Source organism: Camelina sativa, chromosome 3 (genome assembly GCF_030686135.1).
Source record: "Camelina sativa cultivar CO46 ecotype springtype chromosome 3, ASM3068613v1".
NCBI classification, from domain to species: domain Eukaryota; kingdom Viridiplantae; phylum Streptophyta; class Magnoliopsida; order Brassicales; family Brassicaceae; genus Camelina; species Camelina sativa.
Window position 1 is genome coordinate 29,910,683 of NC_141882.1, and position 16,844 is coordinate 29,927,526.

Consider the following 16,844-nt stretch of genomic DNA (forward strand, 5'->3'; position numbering starts at 1 on the left):
AAAATAATGAGATTTTGTTTCCTAAACATTTTACATATAATTCCAACTAAAAAAGTACACCAGAATCAATATAGAAACCGAAACTATGATATATTTAACCACATTTTGTATTGTATATTGAAGATATTCTATCTTTAAATCCTTTGCAAACAAAGAAAACAACAATTTGATTCCTATTTTGTTTTTCAAAACTTGTAAGCTTTGATTCTTAATGTAAAAAAAACTTCAATTCACATTTATTTAAATATTATAATTAATATATATATAAACTTAATATATATATATATAAACTTAATGAAAAGTTTAAAATATTATGAATATGTAAAATTAGAATTTTTAAAAATACTATATAATATAGTTATATAGTAGATGGTTTATAAAGAGGAGATGTTGGAATTAATAAAATATCATTAAGTTTGTGCTAACACGGGTTAAATTCTCATTTTATTATTTGTCAACACTATTAATATTAGAATATTTGACATAGAAAAATTAATTTGTTAACTAAGATTGTGTAAAATAGTTAAATCATTAAGAAAAACGTGATTTAATCATAGCGTATAAATGACTTATTATGTATTTAGATTCCTTATCTATTGTTATAATAATTAAAAATCAAAATAGAATCTCAAACACTAAACAAAACAAACTAAATATAACAAACAAATGTTCATGAATTATATTACGGGTTAAAAAAATAATATAAACATTCAGCCGCACAAACGGGCGATAAACTTAGTTATTTCTCTATTTAGAAAATATTCAATATTTAACAAACAAATAAAATATAAAATATAAATAATAATAAAAATTATATGCTCGCGGTATACCTAAGATTAAAATCTAGTGATTTTTGTAGTTGTAGGTCCATATTCAGATACTCAATGTCCGATAAGACATTTGGTTTTGACTTCATAAATATAAAATCTTGGTAGCACTTGAATTTAATAATGACTTAAACCAAAATAAAATAGCCAAGTGATTTTCCAACCATATGGGAAAGTATGAAAATTGCGAACTTTGGTATTCGATTCGATTTGATTAAACAATGGGGGGAACAGTCGTGAAGACGACATCGTTTGATCTCGGAACCAACAAAAAGAGGAAGAAAATCTCAAGACTAGTCAACTTCAAGATTTGAGGAAAAAATTGTGGTGAATCAGTGATTCCTTCCGTGTGCTACAGTAGCTCTTGTCGTTTTTTTTGGCTTTTTCGATCTTTCTAAAACAGGAAAACACTTCAGAGTTCGAATCGATTCGGATAATTCTCCTTTTCTGAGATGGATTGATCAAAAAGACTTGATCTTTAGGAATTTTCTCTTCTGGGTTTCTTTTTTTTTTTTTTTTTTTGATCATTGAAAGGGATACACGATGGAGTCTTCGTTGATTCATCATATCATCATTGTGTTGCTCTTACTCTGGTTCATCTCTTCCTTGAATCGATCCCACGCTTTTTTCTATTTCCTCGCTCTCATCTATCTCTACCTGGTACTGTTTCTTCTCTGCTGATGTTATTGATTCCTTTTTTCTGGAGGTTTAGTGGAATGTTTAAAGATTGTTTTGTTTGGGGTTTCTTCAGGTTCATGAACGGTATGTGATGAGGTTAAAGAGAACGTTGCAGTTTGAAGAGAGGAAGCAAGCTAATCAAAGAAGGGTAACTTTTATTTGTCTTTTTTTTTTGTACTCTACTCTTCTTTAGGTGGAAAGTTTTTATCTTTAAGTTCCTAGATTGTAGTTTAGTTGGGAAAGAGAGATCATAGAGATTACCTCTATCTAACAAGATGTTGGAAACTATGACTTTCTAAACATTTGATCTTGTGATGGTTGAAATCGTACAATGAAGCTGCTAGATTTTAGCCCATTTTATGAACTGTCTTAAGGATGCTCCCTCTTCTGCTTTCGCCTGTGTATTTGTTTTCTGTGATAAACTGCATTTGGATTTGATTTGTTTATCCCAAGTTTTCCTTACCCTGCATGAAATTTTGTTTCTTTCCTTGTTCTTTGATGTGCGTCTCTCAGGTTCTATCTGACTCTGAATCTGTGCGGTGGATGAATTATGCTGTGGAGAAGATATGGCCTATCTGCATGGAACAGATTGCATCTCAAAAGATTCTGGGTCCAATCATACCTTGGTTCTTGGACAAGTATAGACCTTGGACAGCGGTATCCGTCTCTAACAAATATATATATTTTTTGGTTCTTGATTCCATATTGCTGTTCTATATCTTAATAGTATTTTAACAGCTCTGTGAATGGCATTTTGGTTTAATTTTGGAAATCACACCTCAGTTGTAAGTACTCACTTTTTATTGCTGACGTCTTCCACAATGTATGTGCAGAAAAAAGCTGTGATACAGCATCTTTACATGGGAAGAAACCCGCCTCTGCTGACTGATATAAGGGTCCTTCGCCAATCTACGGGTGATGATCACTTGGTATAGTTTCAATACCTCCTAGAACATCATTATTTGTTCTCTTCCGTTAATTATCTAGAGCAGAAGTAGAACTTATACTGGAGTTTATACAGGTACTAGAACTTGGAATGAATTTTCTCGCAGCAGATGATATGAGTGCAATACTTGCTGTGAAATTAAGGAAACGGCTTGGTTTTGGGATGTGGACAAAACTGCATTTAACGGGGATGCACGTGGAAGGAAAGGTAGTGCAGCCCTTGCTTTATCTGGATGTGATCGTTTCCCCTTTGTAAACACACTTTTGCGCTTCTACTCTTAAAAGGTGTTGATCGGAGTGAAGTTCCTGCGTCGATGGCCTTTCTTGGGACGCTTACGTGTGTGTTTTGCTGAGCCTCCGTATTTCCAGATGACTGTTAAACCAATCTTCACTCACGGGCTTGATGTTGCTGTACTTCCAGGCATCGCAGGATGGCTAGTAAGTACTCTAACAAGAGTTTTAACAAGAGTTTTAACAAGAGTCTAAAAAACAGTTTTGAATTTCTTCTTCTTCACACTTTTGGTTTTTTTAATTCTTCTAAGTCACCCCTTTTTGTCATCTTTAATCAGGATAAACTTCTTTCAATCGCATTTGAACAGACCCTTGTTCAGGTAAGAATGAGGTTTGCTAGTTATGAATATCCCCTTCTTGTATTTAAGCAAGAAATGGCTCCATCTAAAGATATTGGTTTACGATTTCTTAATATTCCTTCAATTTGGTTGTAGCCAAATATGCTTGTTGTTGACATGGAGAAATTTGTTAGCCCGAAGTCAGGTACGTATTGCAGCAACTCCTTAGCTTCCGTCTTAAATATCTGTTTTCTTATTTCGTCACTTGTAACATTATGTCTACACTCCTGCCACTTGAAATGGCCGGTATCTCTGAAGCTTTCATTAATTTGCACTTTTTTTTCTTGGTTGGCCTCCAGAAAATTGGTTCTTTGTTGATGAGAAAGAACCAGTTGCACACGTCTTAGTTGAAGTCTTTGAAGCATCAGATGTTAAACCATCTGATCTAAATGGTTAGTTTTGATATCACCACATCCACAAGCATTAGTCTTTTTTCCTTTCGGTTTGAAAAACTTGGATGTTTTGGTTTCAGGTTTTGCTGATCCTTATGTTAAAGGGAAACTTGGTTCTTACCGATTCAAAACCAAGATACAGAAGAAAACATTGTCCCCAAAATGGCATGAAGAGTTTAAGATACCAATCTTTACATGGGACTCTCCAAGTATACTCAACATTGAAGTTCGAGACAAAGACCGATTTGTGGATGATACCCTTGGGTTTGTTCCTGAACCTCGGTTCCACTTCTTCAAACTACTGTGAATATCAACAATTTATTGTTTTCGGGTTCCTGTTTTGTTGCAGTGAATGTTCAGTGAATATCGGAGAGTTTAGAGGCGGCCAAAGAAGCGATATGTGGTTGCCTCTACAGAACATCAAAGTAGGAAGGCTGCATCTTGCTATAACTGTAATCGAGGACAATGGAAAGGTAAAAAATTTCTCTGGACACACTACTGTTTTTTTCAGAGTAGTTATATTGAATGCTTTTTATTCTTGAAAACAGTTGAGTGAGGATCCCTTCAAAAGAGCGAATCTAAACAAGGAAGACATACAGACTTCTTTTGCTTCTGATACTGCAAACCAAGGCTCTTTCTCGTCAGACAGGTCTCCAAGTGTTGTGGATAACTTTGAGCCAGTTAACGTTGAAGGGCAAGAAGAGACTGCAATTTGGGTTCAAAAGCCAGGAGCTGAAGTCTCACAGATTTGGGAACCAAGAAAAGGAAAGAGTAGACGTCTTGATAACCAAATACAAAGAAATCCCAATGATGGATCGCCCAAAAATGAAAGCAGCAGCACTGACGAAAATCATGAGGGATCAAAGAATCCAATGAAGTCTGTTGGTAGAGGATTGAGAAAAATTGGGTCAGTGTTTCATAGGAATGGGAAAAAGGAAGAGTTTTTAATTGGAAGCATTGAAGAGGAATCACAGACAGAGTCACCTCGGATCAATCTGAAGGCAATAAACCAAAAGGATGTTGGAGTTAACTTCATCGTTGAAGACAATCTATCGGGTCCTCTTTCAGGAAAGAGTTTAGAATGTGAGAGTTTGGATTCAGAGGAGAATGCAGGTAAAGGTCATATGAAGGATGTTGCAAAGAGCTTTCTAAAACAAGCTGAAAAGTCTGCAAAACAGTTCAAGCACGTGTTTTCACGTAAAGGATCCAAGAAAGCACGAGATGGACAACAAGAAATCGTTCCTGAATCTGACTCTGGATCTTATTCTGACACTTCTGATGAAGATGATGATGCGTTTACCTGTGTACAGAATCTGGCAACAGAAACAGGAACACCGAGAGCTCTTACACGCGATGGGAATATTGCGAGAACAGGAGATGATGATCATGCAGATTCAACAACATTAGCAAATGCTAAGGAAGTTCAGAGTGGTGATCATATTGCGGAGAATTTGACAGATGTTGAAGCTAAAGAGGAGAAATTAGAGGACGCAGCAGAATCTGAAACTATAGATATCGACGCGGCCATGAACATCAAAACCGAAGATGAGAAAGTAGAGATGCCTAAGAATATCAAAGAAGGGGGAGAAAAGGAATCATCTTCAAACTAAAATTGTATATCTTGTGCACATCAACAACGTTCATGTATCTGTTTATTGGTTTACAATTTGAAAACCTACGAACCAAATGAAGTTCTTGAGCTTATATGAACCCTACTTTTTGTTTTCTTGATCTTTTTTTTTTTCTCTCTTTTTTCATCCTCCAAGATGGTTAAACAACATCTTGACTTACAAAGGGGTTTCATCTCAGATGAGTGGCTATTTTGAAAGCAGAGACATTGAACGATGCTGTTCACATCAATGATTAATGGGTATGTATTGCAAGGTAAAGAATGTCGTTAATGCTACAAATCTCTTCGATAGAATGTCAAGAAAAAAATGTGGTTACTTACTCGGACTGCTCCAAAACCTTGTATGGCCATATTTGATATGGTAGCTGCAGGGATTTTCGACAACATTTCTCAGACTTGACATTATTGCATATCTTGATTTATGTATAAATGTTTACATCTTAGCATGCACAAACTTAATTGATATTTCACATATATATTGGAAATAGAATAACAACGAAATTTTAAATTTAAAGACAAGCAAGGAGGAACAATTACGGTGATAAACGGCCACCGCACCAATATTAGCTGCCGGTGGTGCTGTCTTGGTGACTATACTTCAGCAAACCAGGCTTGAGGAGGAGCACGTACCTAAGAAACAGCTAATGAATTTTTTTTGGTTTTTAACAAAAAATGATACTTGAGAAGAAGAAAGCCAAGTAACGCTAAGTAGATTACAGACTCTATAATTTTTCGATCCATAATTTTTCTTCCTTTAATGTTTTGACTCTCGAGCCTCGACTATTATGTATCTAATATATATACACAGTAATGTTTTTGGAGGTTAGATGTTTTCTGACTTTGTATTTGCAGTTTCTACTTGCATATTTATTATATACACTAATGTAATACTAGTTGTTTCCTTGACTTTAATTTTATTTACTTTTTTCTTTCATTTTTTTATTGTTAATTAATAATTTTAGGGGATAATTTAGTTCGAGCATACTAGAATGTGTCAATTATGCTAGTTTCGGTATACAAGAATGTGTCAATTATATTGTATACTAGTTTTATATACACTTGTCTTCCCAAGTTGCTTCAGTCTTTAGTTTGATTATCTCTCTTTTTGAACTTTATGCAGAAGTTTAAAACTATTTGACCGTTATAGAATGGAAATGGTATACAACAGCAGAGCCCTCATGTGTATAATGAAACTGTATTATCTCTTAAGTGTGTTTATTGTTTATGGCTTTATGCAAGTTGGAATCATGTATTGTATAAACTTATAAATAAGAAATAATTACAGAGAAATACTTTCTATTATTATTTTTTCTTTTTAACTAACGAAGAACTTATACTAAATAAATAAAAACGTTTGGTTAAAAACAAACCAAAATAATAATATTTACATAAACAAAATTTAATGAACAAGAAGTATATATCGCTGCAAAATTAATTTAACTTGTGCTTTGCATATAAAAATTAAAATGTCGATTAATACTACAATCTCTATTAATTATTTTACATTTGATATTGAAAAACATATTTTGTCAATTAACTTGTGAAACTGTACTTTTTTTTTTTTTTTTGTCAAACTTGTGAAACTGTACAGAAACAAAAATTAGTATACAGTATATAAATAGAGATTTAAAACCCTAAATATTTTCCCGGCTTTTTTATTTTTATTTTTATTTCTGTCTCTGCCTCTCATCCGTTGGAATCGCTAAATTGTCAACGGTGATGAGGTCGATTTCGAAAAACGTGTTAGTTTACAGACACAGTCTTTGTCTCAGATGTAATTGTACGCTTGCTCTCTCTAACCACGATCCCATCACCCCAAAAAATCCAAACTTTCTCGACACGAGGACGAGCACTGCTATCTTTCAATGTAATTCTCAGATTTCGAAGCTCGCTAGAAATGGGAATCTCCAAGAAGCCGAAGCTATTTTCAGACAGATGTCGCATAGAAGTATAGTCTCTTGGAATGCGATGATCTCTGCATACGCGGAGAATGGTGAGATGAGTAAAGCATGGCAAGTGTTCGATGAAATGCCTGTGAGAGCTACAACTTCTTATAACGCGATGGTTACGGCTATGATTAAAAACAAGTGTGATTTGGGGAAATCCTATGAACTGTTTTGTAGTATACCCGAGAAGAATGCTGTGTCTTACGCGGCGATGATTACTGGTTTTGTTCGGGCAGGGATGTTTGACAAGGCGGAGTCTTTGTATGCTGAGACACCTGTGAAGTTTCGTGATCCTGTTGCTTCGAATGTTTTGTTGAAAGAGTATTTGAGAGCAGGGAAGTGGATTGAGGCTGTTCGTGTTTTTCAGGGTATGGCAGTGAGAGAAGTGGTATCTTATAGCTCTATGGTTGATGGGTATTGCAAAATGGGGAGACTTGTTGATGCTAGAAGTCTTTTTGATAGAATGCCTGAGAGAAATGTGATTACTTGGACTGCTATGATTGATGGGTATTTTAAAGCTGGTTTTTTTGAAGATGGGTTTGGTTTGTTTCTAAGAATGAGACGGGAGGGGGATGTCAGTGTTAATTCTAACACTTTGGCTGTCATGTTTAAAGCTTGTCGTGATTTTGGCAGATATCGAGAAGGAAGTCAGATTCATGGGTTAGTTTCACGCATGCCTCTCGAGTTTGATCTGTTTCTAGGGAGTTCGTTGATTTCAGTGTACTCTAAGCTTGGTTATATGGGAGAGGCCAAAGCAGTGTTTGGCGTCATGGAAAATAAAGACACTGTTTCTTGGAATTCCTTGATCACTGGTCTTGTTCAGCGCGGAGAAATTTCTGAAGCTTATGAACATTTCGAGAAGATGCCAGATAAAGACTTGGTATCCTGGACAGGTATGATCAAGGGATTTTCTAAAAAAGGAGAAATCTCTAAATGTGTAGAGTTGTTTAGAATGATGCCTGAGAAGGACGATGTAACATGGACTGCTATGATATCTGCATTTGTGAGCAATGGATATTATGAGGAGGCGCTTTGCTGGTTTCTTAAGATGCTCCAGGAAGAGGTTTATCCAAATTCCTACACTTTCAGTTGTGTCCTCAGCGCAACTGCTAGTTTGGCGGATTTAATTGAAGGACTACAGATCCACGGTAGAGCTGTGAAGATGAACATGGCGAGTGACTTGTCAGTTCAGAATTCTTTGGTATCAATGTATTGCAAATGCGGGAACACGAATGACGCTTACAAGATCTTCTTATGCATCACTGAGCCTAATATTGTTTCTTATAACACAATGATCAGCGGGTTTTCCTATAACGGTTTCGGGAAGAAAGCTCTAAAGTTGTTTTCCATATTGGAAAGTACAGAAAAAGAGCCAAATGGTGTTACCTTTCTTGCTGTATTATCTGCTTGTGTTCATGTTGGATACGTAGACTTAGGATGGAAATACTTCAAATCAATGAAATTCTCGTACGGCATTGAACCCGGACCTGATCATTATGCATGCATGGTTGATCTCCTTGGCAGAAGTGGATTACTTGATGAAGCATATAACTTGATCTCTTCAATGCCTTGTGAGCCTCATTCCGGGGTTTGGGGCAGCTTGCTTGGTGCCAGCAAAAGTTATTTACATGTCGATCTAGCAGAGCTTGCTGCTAAGAAACAAATCGAACTCGAGCCTGATAGTGCAGCACCTTATGTGGTATTGTCCCAGCTGTATTCAATTGTTGGGCAAAACGGAGATTGTGATCGGATAAGGAACATTAAGAAATCGAAAAGAATAAAGAAGGATCCTGGGTCTAGCTGGATCATCTTACAGGGCCAAGTACATAATTTTCTTTCAGGAGATGAATCTCATCTGAATCTTGAAGAGATAGCTTTCACACTGAAGATGATTAAAAAGGAAATGGAGTTGATTTGTGTCAGCCATTGAAGTAGTTTTCAGTGAAGCAACATGCAAGCACGTTGAGTTTTACTTCATCAAACAGAGAGCAAGAAGCTCACTTGGGTCACCTTGTAAAACCGAATGTCTCGCAACTCCTGTCCTCCTACCACTAACCAGAAGATGAACTGTGAGCTCCTGAATCCTCCTCCTATGAATCAGTTCCTATGTTTTCGATTTAAATTTTTGGCATATTCCACATATATGCATCTAATAATGGGTTTGAACTTCTCAGTAAAGTGGTGCAAGAGGTTTTGATCCATCTCTGAGCCAAGCTCTGTTATTAAGGTATGAGTTTTCTTCTTGGAGTTAATTACCAATTGTTTTTACTTCTTAATTAGTAGTAATTATTTGCTTCTTGGAGTTTATTATTTACGTTTTTGTCTTTTCTCTGGATAATTGTTTGTGAATTACTTAACTACATTATATGTTTCTTGCCTAAACTCTTATAAATAGGGTTGTATTGGTTAAGAAAGAAAACGTGATTTTTTAAAAAGTTGAAACGATTCTTATTTTCTTATTGCAGAGAGATCATGGAAGTTTATGGTATTATTGTGGTAGCCTGCGTTTTCATTGTTTTGATTGGTATAAACTTATTATTATGTGATTGGTCGGGGAATAAGTTGAAGACTGCTAGTAATGAGACTGCTGAAAACCCCAACAACCCGAGAAGCTGGACTGTTACAAGCAATGGTGACTTAATGAATTATCCAGCGGCTGCGTCTCTTCCTACTATCTCCAATTCCGGCCATCACGGTGGCTATCATGGCGGTGGTGGTGGGGGACATCATGGTGGTGGCCGTGGCGTTAGTTATGTATAACGATTTCTGTAGTTAGATGATGTTGCTAATTAAATTTGGGTAGATTTTTTAAATTTAATTTGATTAGGTGTGCTATAGCTTTTACTGGATTTATTTATTCTCTTTTTATTTTCTTATTTAATTATGTTAAACATATAGTACATTATTATCTGAATAACTGTCTATGCCTTTCACAAAAAGTAAATATATTTTTTTTTTCGGAAAAGAAGTAAAGATAATGTTGAAACTTGAAACTGATGACTAGTCCTGGGCGTTTGGGTATTCGGTTCGGTTTCGGTTATTTCGGATATAGGAGTTTAGGATCTATTCGGTTAATTTACTATTTCGGTTTGGTTTCGGTTATTTTCGGTTCAGTTCCGGATATCTACAATAATATAACTTTTAAAAAAACTTTTAAATTTAAATAAAAATGTGATAATTTTGACAAATATATCTAATATCTTCTAGATATTAAAAATATTTTAATATTTTGGTCTAAATTTATATGATATTGATTCAGTTCAAGCTTCAGGTTTTTAGATTAAACGTTATTACTTTATTAATCTAAAATGTATTGATTCACTAAAATGTCTTCGTAGTATAGTTGTTGCACTCACTCCTTTTATGCCTAGAGATCTGCGGTTTGAGCCCTAGAAAAACAATTTTAATGTTTGTTTGGTTATATTCGGTTATATTGGGATAACCGAATAGATATCGGTTCGGTTTGGTTATTAACCGATATCCATAGATATCTGAAACAATATCCATTCGGTTATTACCTCTAATCGAACCCGAATCGGAACCAAAATTTCGGTTCGGTTCGGTTAATCATATAACTTGAATTCTTCAATGGCTTGTGAGCCTCATTCTGGGGTCTCTGGGGCAGCTCGCTTGGTGCAAGAAAGGCTTATTTATGGGTCGATAATCTAGCTGATATTGTTGGGTATAAACCAACGTCCCACATCGGAAGATTAGAAAAGAAGTTTCTAATATATGAGTCAAGTCCAAGCCTACATAGTATGAGGCCTTTTGGGAAGGAGCCCAATAACAAATCTGTGCGGGCTTTGCCATCTCGGTCCAAAGTGGACAATATCATACTAATGAGAACTTGACTTGGTCTTTTAAGCCCAACAATTGGTATCAGAGCCTAGGTTGAAATAAATAGATGTTACACATCAGAAGATTAGAAAAAAAGTTTCTAATATATAAGTCAAATCCAAGCCTATTTAGTATGAGGTATTTTGGAAAGGAGTCCAATAACAAATCCGTGCGGGCTTTGCCATCTCGATCCAAAGCGAACAATATTAATTAAGAAACTAACTTAAAACATGAAAAAGTATGTAACGTGAAAATTATGTGATAAGAATTTTTCATGTGTAATTCTTATTTTCAAGATAGATTAATAATAATATAAGACCACTGCAATTTCAAATGTCCATCAGTTCTTCACAACTTTTACATATATACTAAGAAGGTCAAACAGACTTCAAAACATTTATTTAACATACATACTACAAATTGGCAGCTAAAACGACGATTATGTCAAAAACATGCAATACAATCAAACCAAAGCCTTTTTACAGGCAAATTGTTCGAATATTTCCAAGAGGTTCATTTTTTTAATACAAGTAGTCATCGTCCATATCTTGTTCTCTTCTAAAAAAAACAAATCATAAACAAAATCTAGTTTCAAGAGAAAAATCAATCGATGGGGGGTGGTCATACTTACTGGGGCTGCAGCGCTTATCTTTGTAATGGTAATCTTAATCATATGGCTCATCGATTATTGCGACAAAGATAGGAGCGATGCATCGGGAAGTTAAAGCGGCCAACCTCGCGGTTGGATTGATCTTAACCGAGATATTGCTTATTTAAAGAATATTGCAATGTTGGTCTTCATGTTGCGCGATGTATATAGTGTCTGATTGTTTATTTTGTTAACAAAATTTGACCTATTGGATTTGTGATGTTATTATTTCTAGCTACTCTTCTGCATGGGATACTAATTTTTTTGGTTGTTGTAATTTAATTATGGTTTATATATGTATAATGTATGCATCAATCTATATATGTTATTTGTATACTCCTTTAGTTTTGTGTTTAAATTGAATTTTAATAATGAAAAGACTAAAAAAAAGGTCAAGACTAAAATGGATGAGGCTTTGTGTATATATGCTTATGTCAATGAAGCCTGTGAAGCGGTTGTGCAAAGGAATTACCAATATGAATATATATCATTGAAGTTAATTTGATACAGAAAAATAACATAAATATTTCCAATTGATTCTTTCTTTTTTTTTTTTTTTTTTGCACTTTTCAGGTTTTGTTTTATGCGTCGATATATTTTTGGTTTACAATGAGATAATATCGAAAATTCCTAACTATAATGATTTTTTTCGTGCGAAAGGATAATAATGACTATTTTACTGGTTAAGAAACAAAACGGAACTATTTAAGTTTATTTATACGATTCTTGTTTCTGTATTGCATAAAGAGAGAGCGAGAAAGAGATCATGGAAACTTATTTTATCGTTTTCCTATTTGGTGGTTTATATGGAACTAAGAACTTTGAATCAAGAACAAGAAAAACTCTCTTTTATTACTTTACGAAAAATAACTCAAAAACCTAAAGCTCTCTCAATCTCTTAGGTTTTACAAGTCTCTTGTATCACCTTAAATATAAAAACTCTTAACACAAATTTCCTAATCTAGAATAGGAAAAGTAACTTATTTAGATTACTCCTAAAACACAAATACAGTAAAACCTCTATAAATTAATACTCTATAAATTAATAAACACTATAAATTAATAAATTTTACTAATCCCAAGTCGGAACAGTGTAAAAATTAACAAAATTCGATAAGATAATAAGATAATATTTTTTTTGAAATCCCCATGTAAAATATAGTCCCAATAATATCATAAATTAATAATCATGTATATATATATATATATGCTGATATAGTAAAGTATGTTTCTCTTAACCCTTATATATATAAAAAAAATTGTTATATTGTATCTTCAAACTATAATGATATAAAATATTCTATAACATTTCATAAAACAGCTAAAACTTTTTAAAATTTTCAATTTCTAAATATGCATCATTTACATTTTTATAGTTTGATAGACTATTAAAATACGAGAATTGATATTCTTATTCATAAATTTGAATATTTATGTCATATGTATAAGTGAATTTGTCTATAATATTTGTAATTCATTGTCAATAATATTTTTTAATTATTTCAAATTCAATTCCAATACCATAAAATTTACAACATCCAAAATTCTAATCTTATTTTGCAAAAATTGTCTCAATTCATAGTTTTTTAAAAATTAAACAATTAAAAATATACCTATAAATTAATAATTATTAATTTACACTATAAAATAATAATTATTAATTTATAGATAAATTAATATTACTATAAATTAATAAAATGTCTTGGTCCCAACATTATTAATTTATAGAGGTTTTACTGTATGTATATTTAGCTTATCCTCCTAAATATATTTTTTTTGGACCTTAAGCTATTTCAAGCTTAATCCAACATTCTCCTCCTTAAGATTGAAATCACTCTTCTTCAAGTCTTGAATTCCAATGAACTCCCTCATCTCCTTGAACTTTAGTCTCCCAAGTGTCTTAGTTAATATGTCTGCCTTCTGCTCTGTTCCAGGAACATGCTCCACTTCTATTAGACCATTCTCAACACATTCTCTTATGAAATAGTATCTCCTATGTATATGCTTGGTTTTACCATGAAACACCAGATTTCTTGTAAGCTTTATCGCTGATTTATTATCCAGTAGAATTGTGATTTTCTCACTAGCAGAACCAGTCACTTCGCTAAGCAAGTCTTGAAGCCAAATTGCTTGCTTCACCGCTTCAGTACCAGCCATATACTCAGCCTCGCATAACGACATAGCAACCGTAGATTGCTTCTGTGTACACCAAGTAATCGGACTAGCACCTAGACAAAATATGTGACCTCTTGTACTTCTACCATCATCTTCATCCGAGTTGTGGCTGCTATCACTATATCCGACCAAGCTATTGTTCCCTTCACGATTATACATAAGACCAAGAGAAGTGGTGCCTCTTAGGTATCTAATAACCTGTTTCAAGGCTGCTCCATGGGATTCTTTTGGCTCATGCATATATCTACTTAACACCCCAACACAATAAGAGAGATCAGGTCGAGTGTGGAGTAAGTATCGAAGACAACCAATGCTTCGTCTATACTCCTTCTCGTCAATATTTCGCTCCTTTTGTGCTTTAGATAGCTTCAAACCGGCATCCATGGGTATATGAACAAACTTACACTGTTCCATTCCTGCTTCAACTAAGATCTTATTCGCATATCTCTCTTGGCTCAAGGTGATGCCATTTGTGTGTTGCAGAACTTCAATTCCAAGGTAGTAGGTCAGCTTTCCTAAATCGCTCATCTCAAATCTTGACGCCATATCCCTTTTAAAATCAAGTATCATGTTTAGGTTAGAACCACTTACAAGCAGATCGTCCACATACACTGCCACGACAAGAAGATCCTCCTCCTCTTGTTTCCGATATAGTGAGGGTTCCTTGAAGCACTTAGTGAAGTTCAACTCTTTAAGGATTTGATTCAGCTTATTATTCCACGCTCTTGGTGCTTGACGTAACCCATAGAGTGCCTTGTTAAGCCTATAAACCTTATCTTCAGAACCTTGGACCTCAAAACCTTCAGGTTGATTCACATAGACTACCTCTTTCAGTTCTCCATGAAGGAAAGCCGTTTTCACATCGAGATGATGCACTTCCCAGCCGTTTGAAGCCGCTAATGCAAGAAGGAAACAAATTGTTTCAATGCGTGCAACCAGGGCAAATACTTCATTGTAGTATATGCCGTGTTTTTGCACATATCCCTTTGCCACAAGTCTTGCCTTATACTTGTTTATGCTACCATCGGAGTTCCGTTTGATCTTAAATACCCACTTTAGTCCGATAGGTTTAACTCCAACTGGACGCTCCATCAAAAACCAAGTATTGTTCTTTGTTATGGATCCTATTTCTTCTTCACAAGCCTCAATCCAATGTTTTTCTCCTTTTGCCTCACTAAAATCCCAAGGCTCTTCGTCTAATGAAAGTAGAATTCTTTCAACTTCAATCTCAGCTAACAAAACATAATTCATTCAAATAATTTGGCCTCTTTGTTTGTCTCCCTGACTTTCTTACCGGAACTTGAGCAGTCAAATGTTCTCTAAGATTCTCTGTTTCCATGGTGACCTCATCGTCAACATGATCTTCTTCACTCATCTCCTATGTTTCGTCTATCTCCTTTGTTTCTTCCGCCTCCTCTGTTTCGTTTGTAACTGGTTCTTGCACTGTTTCTATCTCCCGAATACCGTTATTACCAAATTCCTCAAAACTTATGCTGAAATTTCCCGAATCATTGACAGTATCTTGCTGTAGATTCACCCAGTTCCAGCTTTTGCTTTCATCGAAGACCACATCTCTACTCACTATGATCCTTCGGCTTGATGGATCCAATAAACGGTATGTTTTTGAACCGGGTTCTGTTCCTAAGTGTACAAGAGCTCTTGATCTGTCATCCAGCTTTTTAAGGTGTGGAGTCTCTGTTTTTGCATATGCTATACAACCAAATACCCGTAAATGCTCGATGTTTGGTTTCTTTTCATTGAAAGCTTCATAAGGAGTCTGATCGACCAAGGTTCTTGTAGCAACCCTATTGATAAGGTAAGTGGCATGCCTCACTGCTTCTCCCCACAAGTAATTCGGCAAAGACATGTGTTTTAAAATACTCCTTGTCATCTTTAATAACGTCTTGTTACGTCGCTCAACAACACCATTTTGTTGAGGAGAGTACGGTGCCGTCAGATGCCTTTTGATACCGTTATTATCACAAAAAGTTTGAAAATCCTGTGAAACAAACTCACCACCCCGATCGGTTCGAAACATATTAATGGAAGTCCCTGTTTCTTGTTCGACCATCGATTTAAAGATCTTGAACTTGTCGAGTGCTTCGCTTTTTTCTTTCAAGAGGATCGACCACATGTAGCGGGAACAGTCGTCGATGAGTACAAATATGTATCTTTTCCGCGCCGGTGTAGCAGGAGTGATTGGTCCGCAAAGATCTCCGTGTATGAGTGATTCAGCGAAGTGGCACGCAAGGTTAGGACATATCGGGTTAGAGAGCATGAAGACAAGCGTGTGTGTGGCTCGATATGATGTTGCTTGAGGAATAACTTTTCTTATTTGTTTCCCAAGCAAGCATGAAGCACACAACTCTTTTTCAATCTCAATACTCGACATCCATGTGACTAATTCTTTCTTCACCATTGTCTTCATGCTCTCTAACCCGATATGTCCTAACCTTGCATGCCACTTCGCTGAATCACTCACTGTCTGAAGTTGTAAACACCATTTTGTATGCTCTATTTCCATAGTCACCTTGTACAAACGATTTCGAGACTTATTTGCCTTAACCAAGAGCTTACCATCACGGTCATGTAGAGTTAGGAAGTCTCCTTTCATTCTAACATCGCAACCACCTTCTGTGGCTTGTCCAAGACTAATTATGTTGCTCGTCAAGTCCGGTATAAAGTAGACATCGGCTAGCACCTTCCTTTCTCCATTCTTAGTTACAAAAAGGATAGATCCCTTTCCTTTTATGTCAATACGAGAGTCATCTCCAAATCGGACCTTTCCCGTGACCGTCTCGTCAATCCTTGAGTAGTATGACCGATTTCCACTCATATGGTTGCTAGCACCATTGTCCAAATACCACACATTATCACCATCTGTTTGTGTTTCAAATTCATTAGGTTTCACATTCCTTTCATTGAGGTACACCACCTCGTGCATCATCAATGCATCAGCTTCTTGTATCTTATTCTGTTCATTCTCGAGTGTCTCTTGAAGTTTAAGAAGTCTATCTGGGCAATCCGACGCATAGTGTCCTGTCTTATCACACCTGTAGCACACGACTTTAGATGTATCTCTCTCTTGTCGGTAGCTGTTGTTCGGAGGATAACCGTAATGTCCACGTCCTCTTCC

The 16,844-nt window shown here is 35.4% G+C and overlaps 2 protein-coding genes across 2 annotated transcripts; both read left to right on the top strand.

Moving 5' to 3' along the window:
• Positions 1-893: 893 nt before the first annotated feature.
• Positions 894-5,197, top strand: LOC104778295 (C2 domain-containing protein At1g53590). The gene is made up of 12 exons (XM_010502712.3): positions 894-1,487; positions 1,579-1,653; positions 2,019-2,162; positions 2,339-2,434; positions 2,527-2,658; positions 2,736-2,888; positions 3,020-3,061; positions 3,176-3,224; positions 3,379-3,471; positions 3,552-3,735; positions 3,821-3,944; positions 4,020-5,197. Exons 1-12 carry the CDS (start codon positions 1,371-1,373, stop codon positions 5,079-5,081), a joined length of 2,271 nt encoding a protein of 756 aa, XP_010501014.2. The 5' UTR covers positions 894-1,370; the 3' UTR covers positions 5,082-5,197.
• Positions 5,198-6,721: 1,524 nt separating this feature from the next.
• LOC104778296 (pentatricopeptide repeat-containing protein At1g53600, mitochondrial) lies at positions 6,722-10,012 on the top strand. Its single transcript, XM_010502713.3, has 3 exons — positions 6,722-9,116; positions 9,222-9,274; positions 9,513-10,012. The coding sequence occupies exon 1, from the start codon at positions 6,821-6,823 to the stop codon at positions 8,975-8,977; it is 2,157 nt and encodes a 718-aa protein (XP_010501015.2). The 5' UTR covers positions 6,722-6,820; the 3' UTR covers positions 8,978-9,116; positions 9,222-9,274; positions 9,513-10,012.
• Positions 10,013-16,844: the final 6,832 nt, after the last annotated feature.

Bases quoted from the DNA above. Each gene is read 5' to 3' on its own strand.
- LOC104778295 (XM_010502712.3), top strand. From the start codon at position 1,371: ATGGAGTCTTCGTTGATTCATCATATCATCATTGTGTTGCTCTTACTC. The intron at 3,062-3,175 runs GTAAGAATGAGG...ATTTGGTTGTAG, and splicing joins TTGAACAGACCCTTGTTCAG to CCAAATATGCTTGTTGTTGA. The intron at 3,472-3,551 runs GTTAGTTTTGAT...TTTTGGTTTCAG, and splicing joins TAAACCATCTGATCTAAATG to GTTTTGCTGATCCTTATGTT.
- LOC104778296 (XM_010502713.3), top strand. From the start codon at position 6,821: ATGAGGTCGATTTCGAAAAACGTGTTAGTTTACAGACACAGTCTTTGT.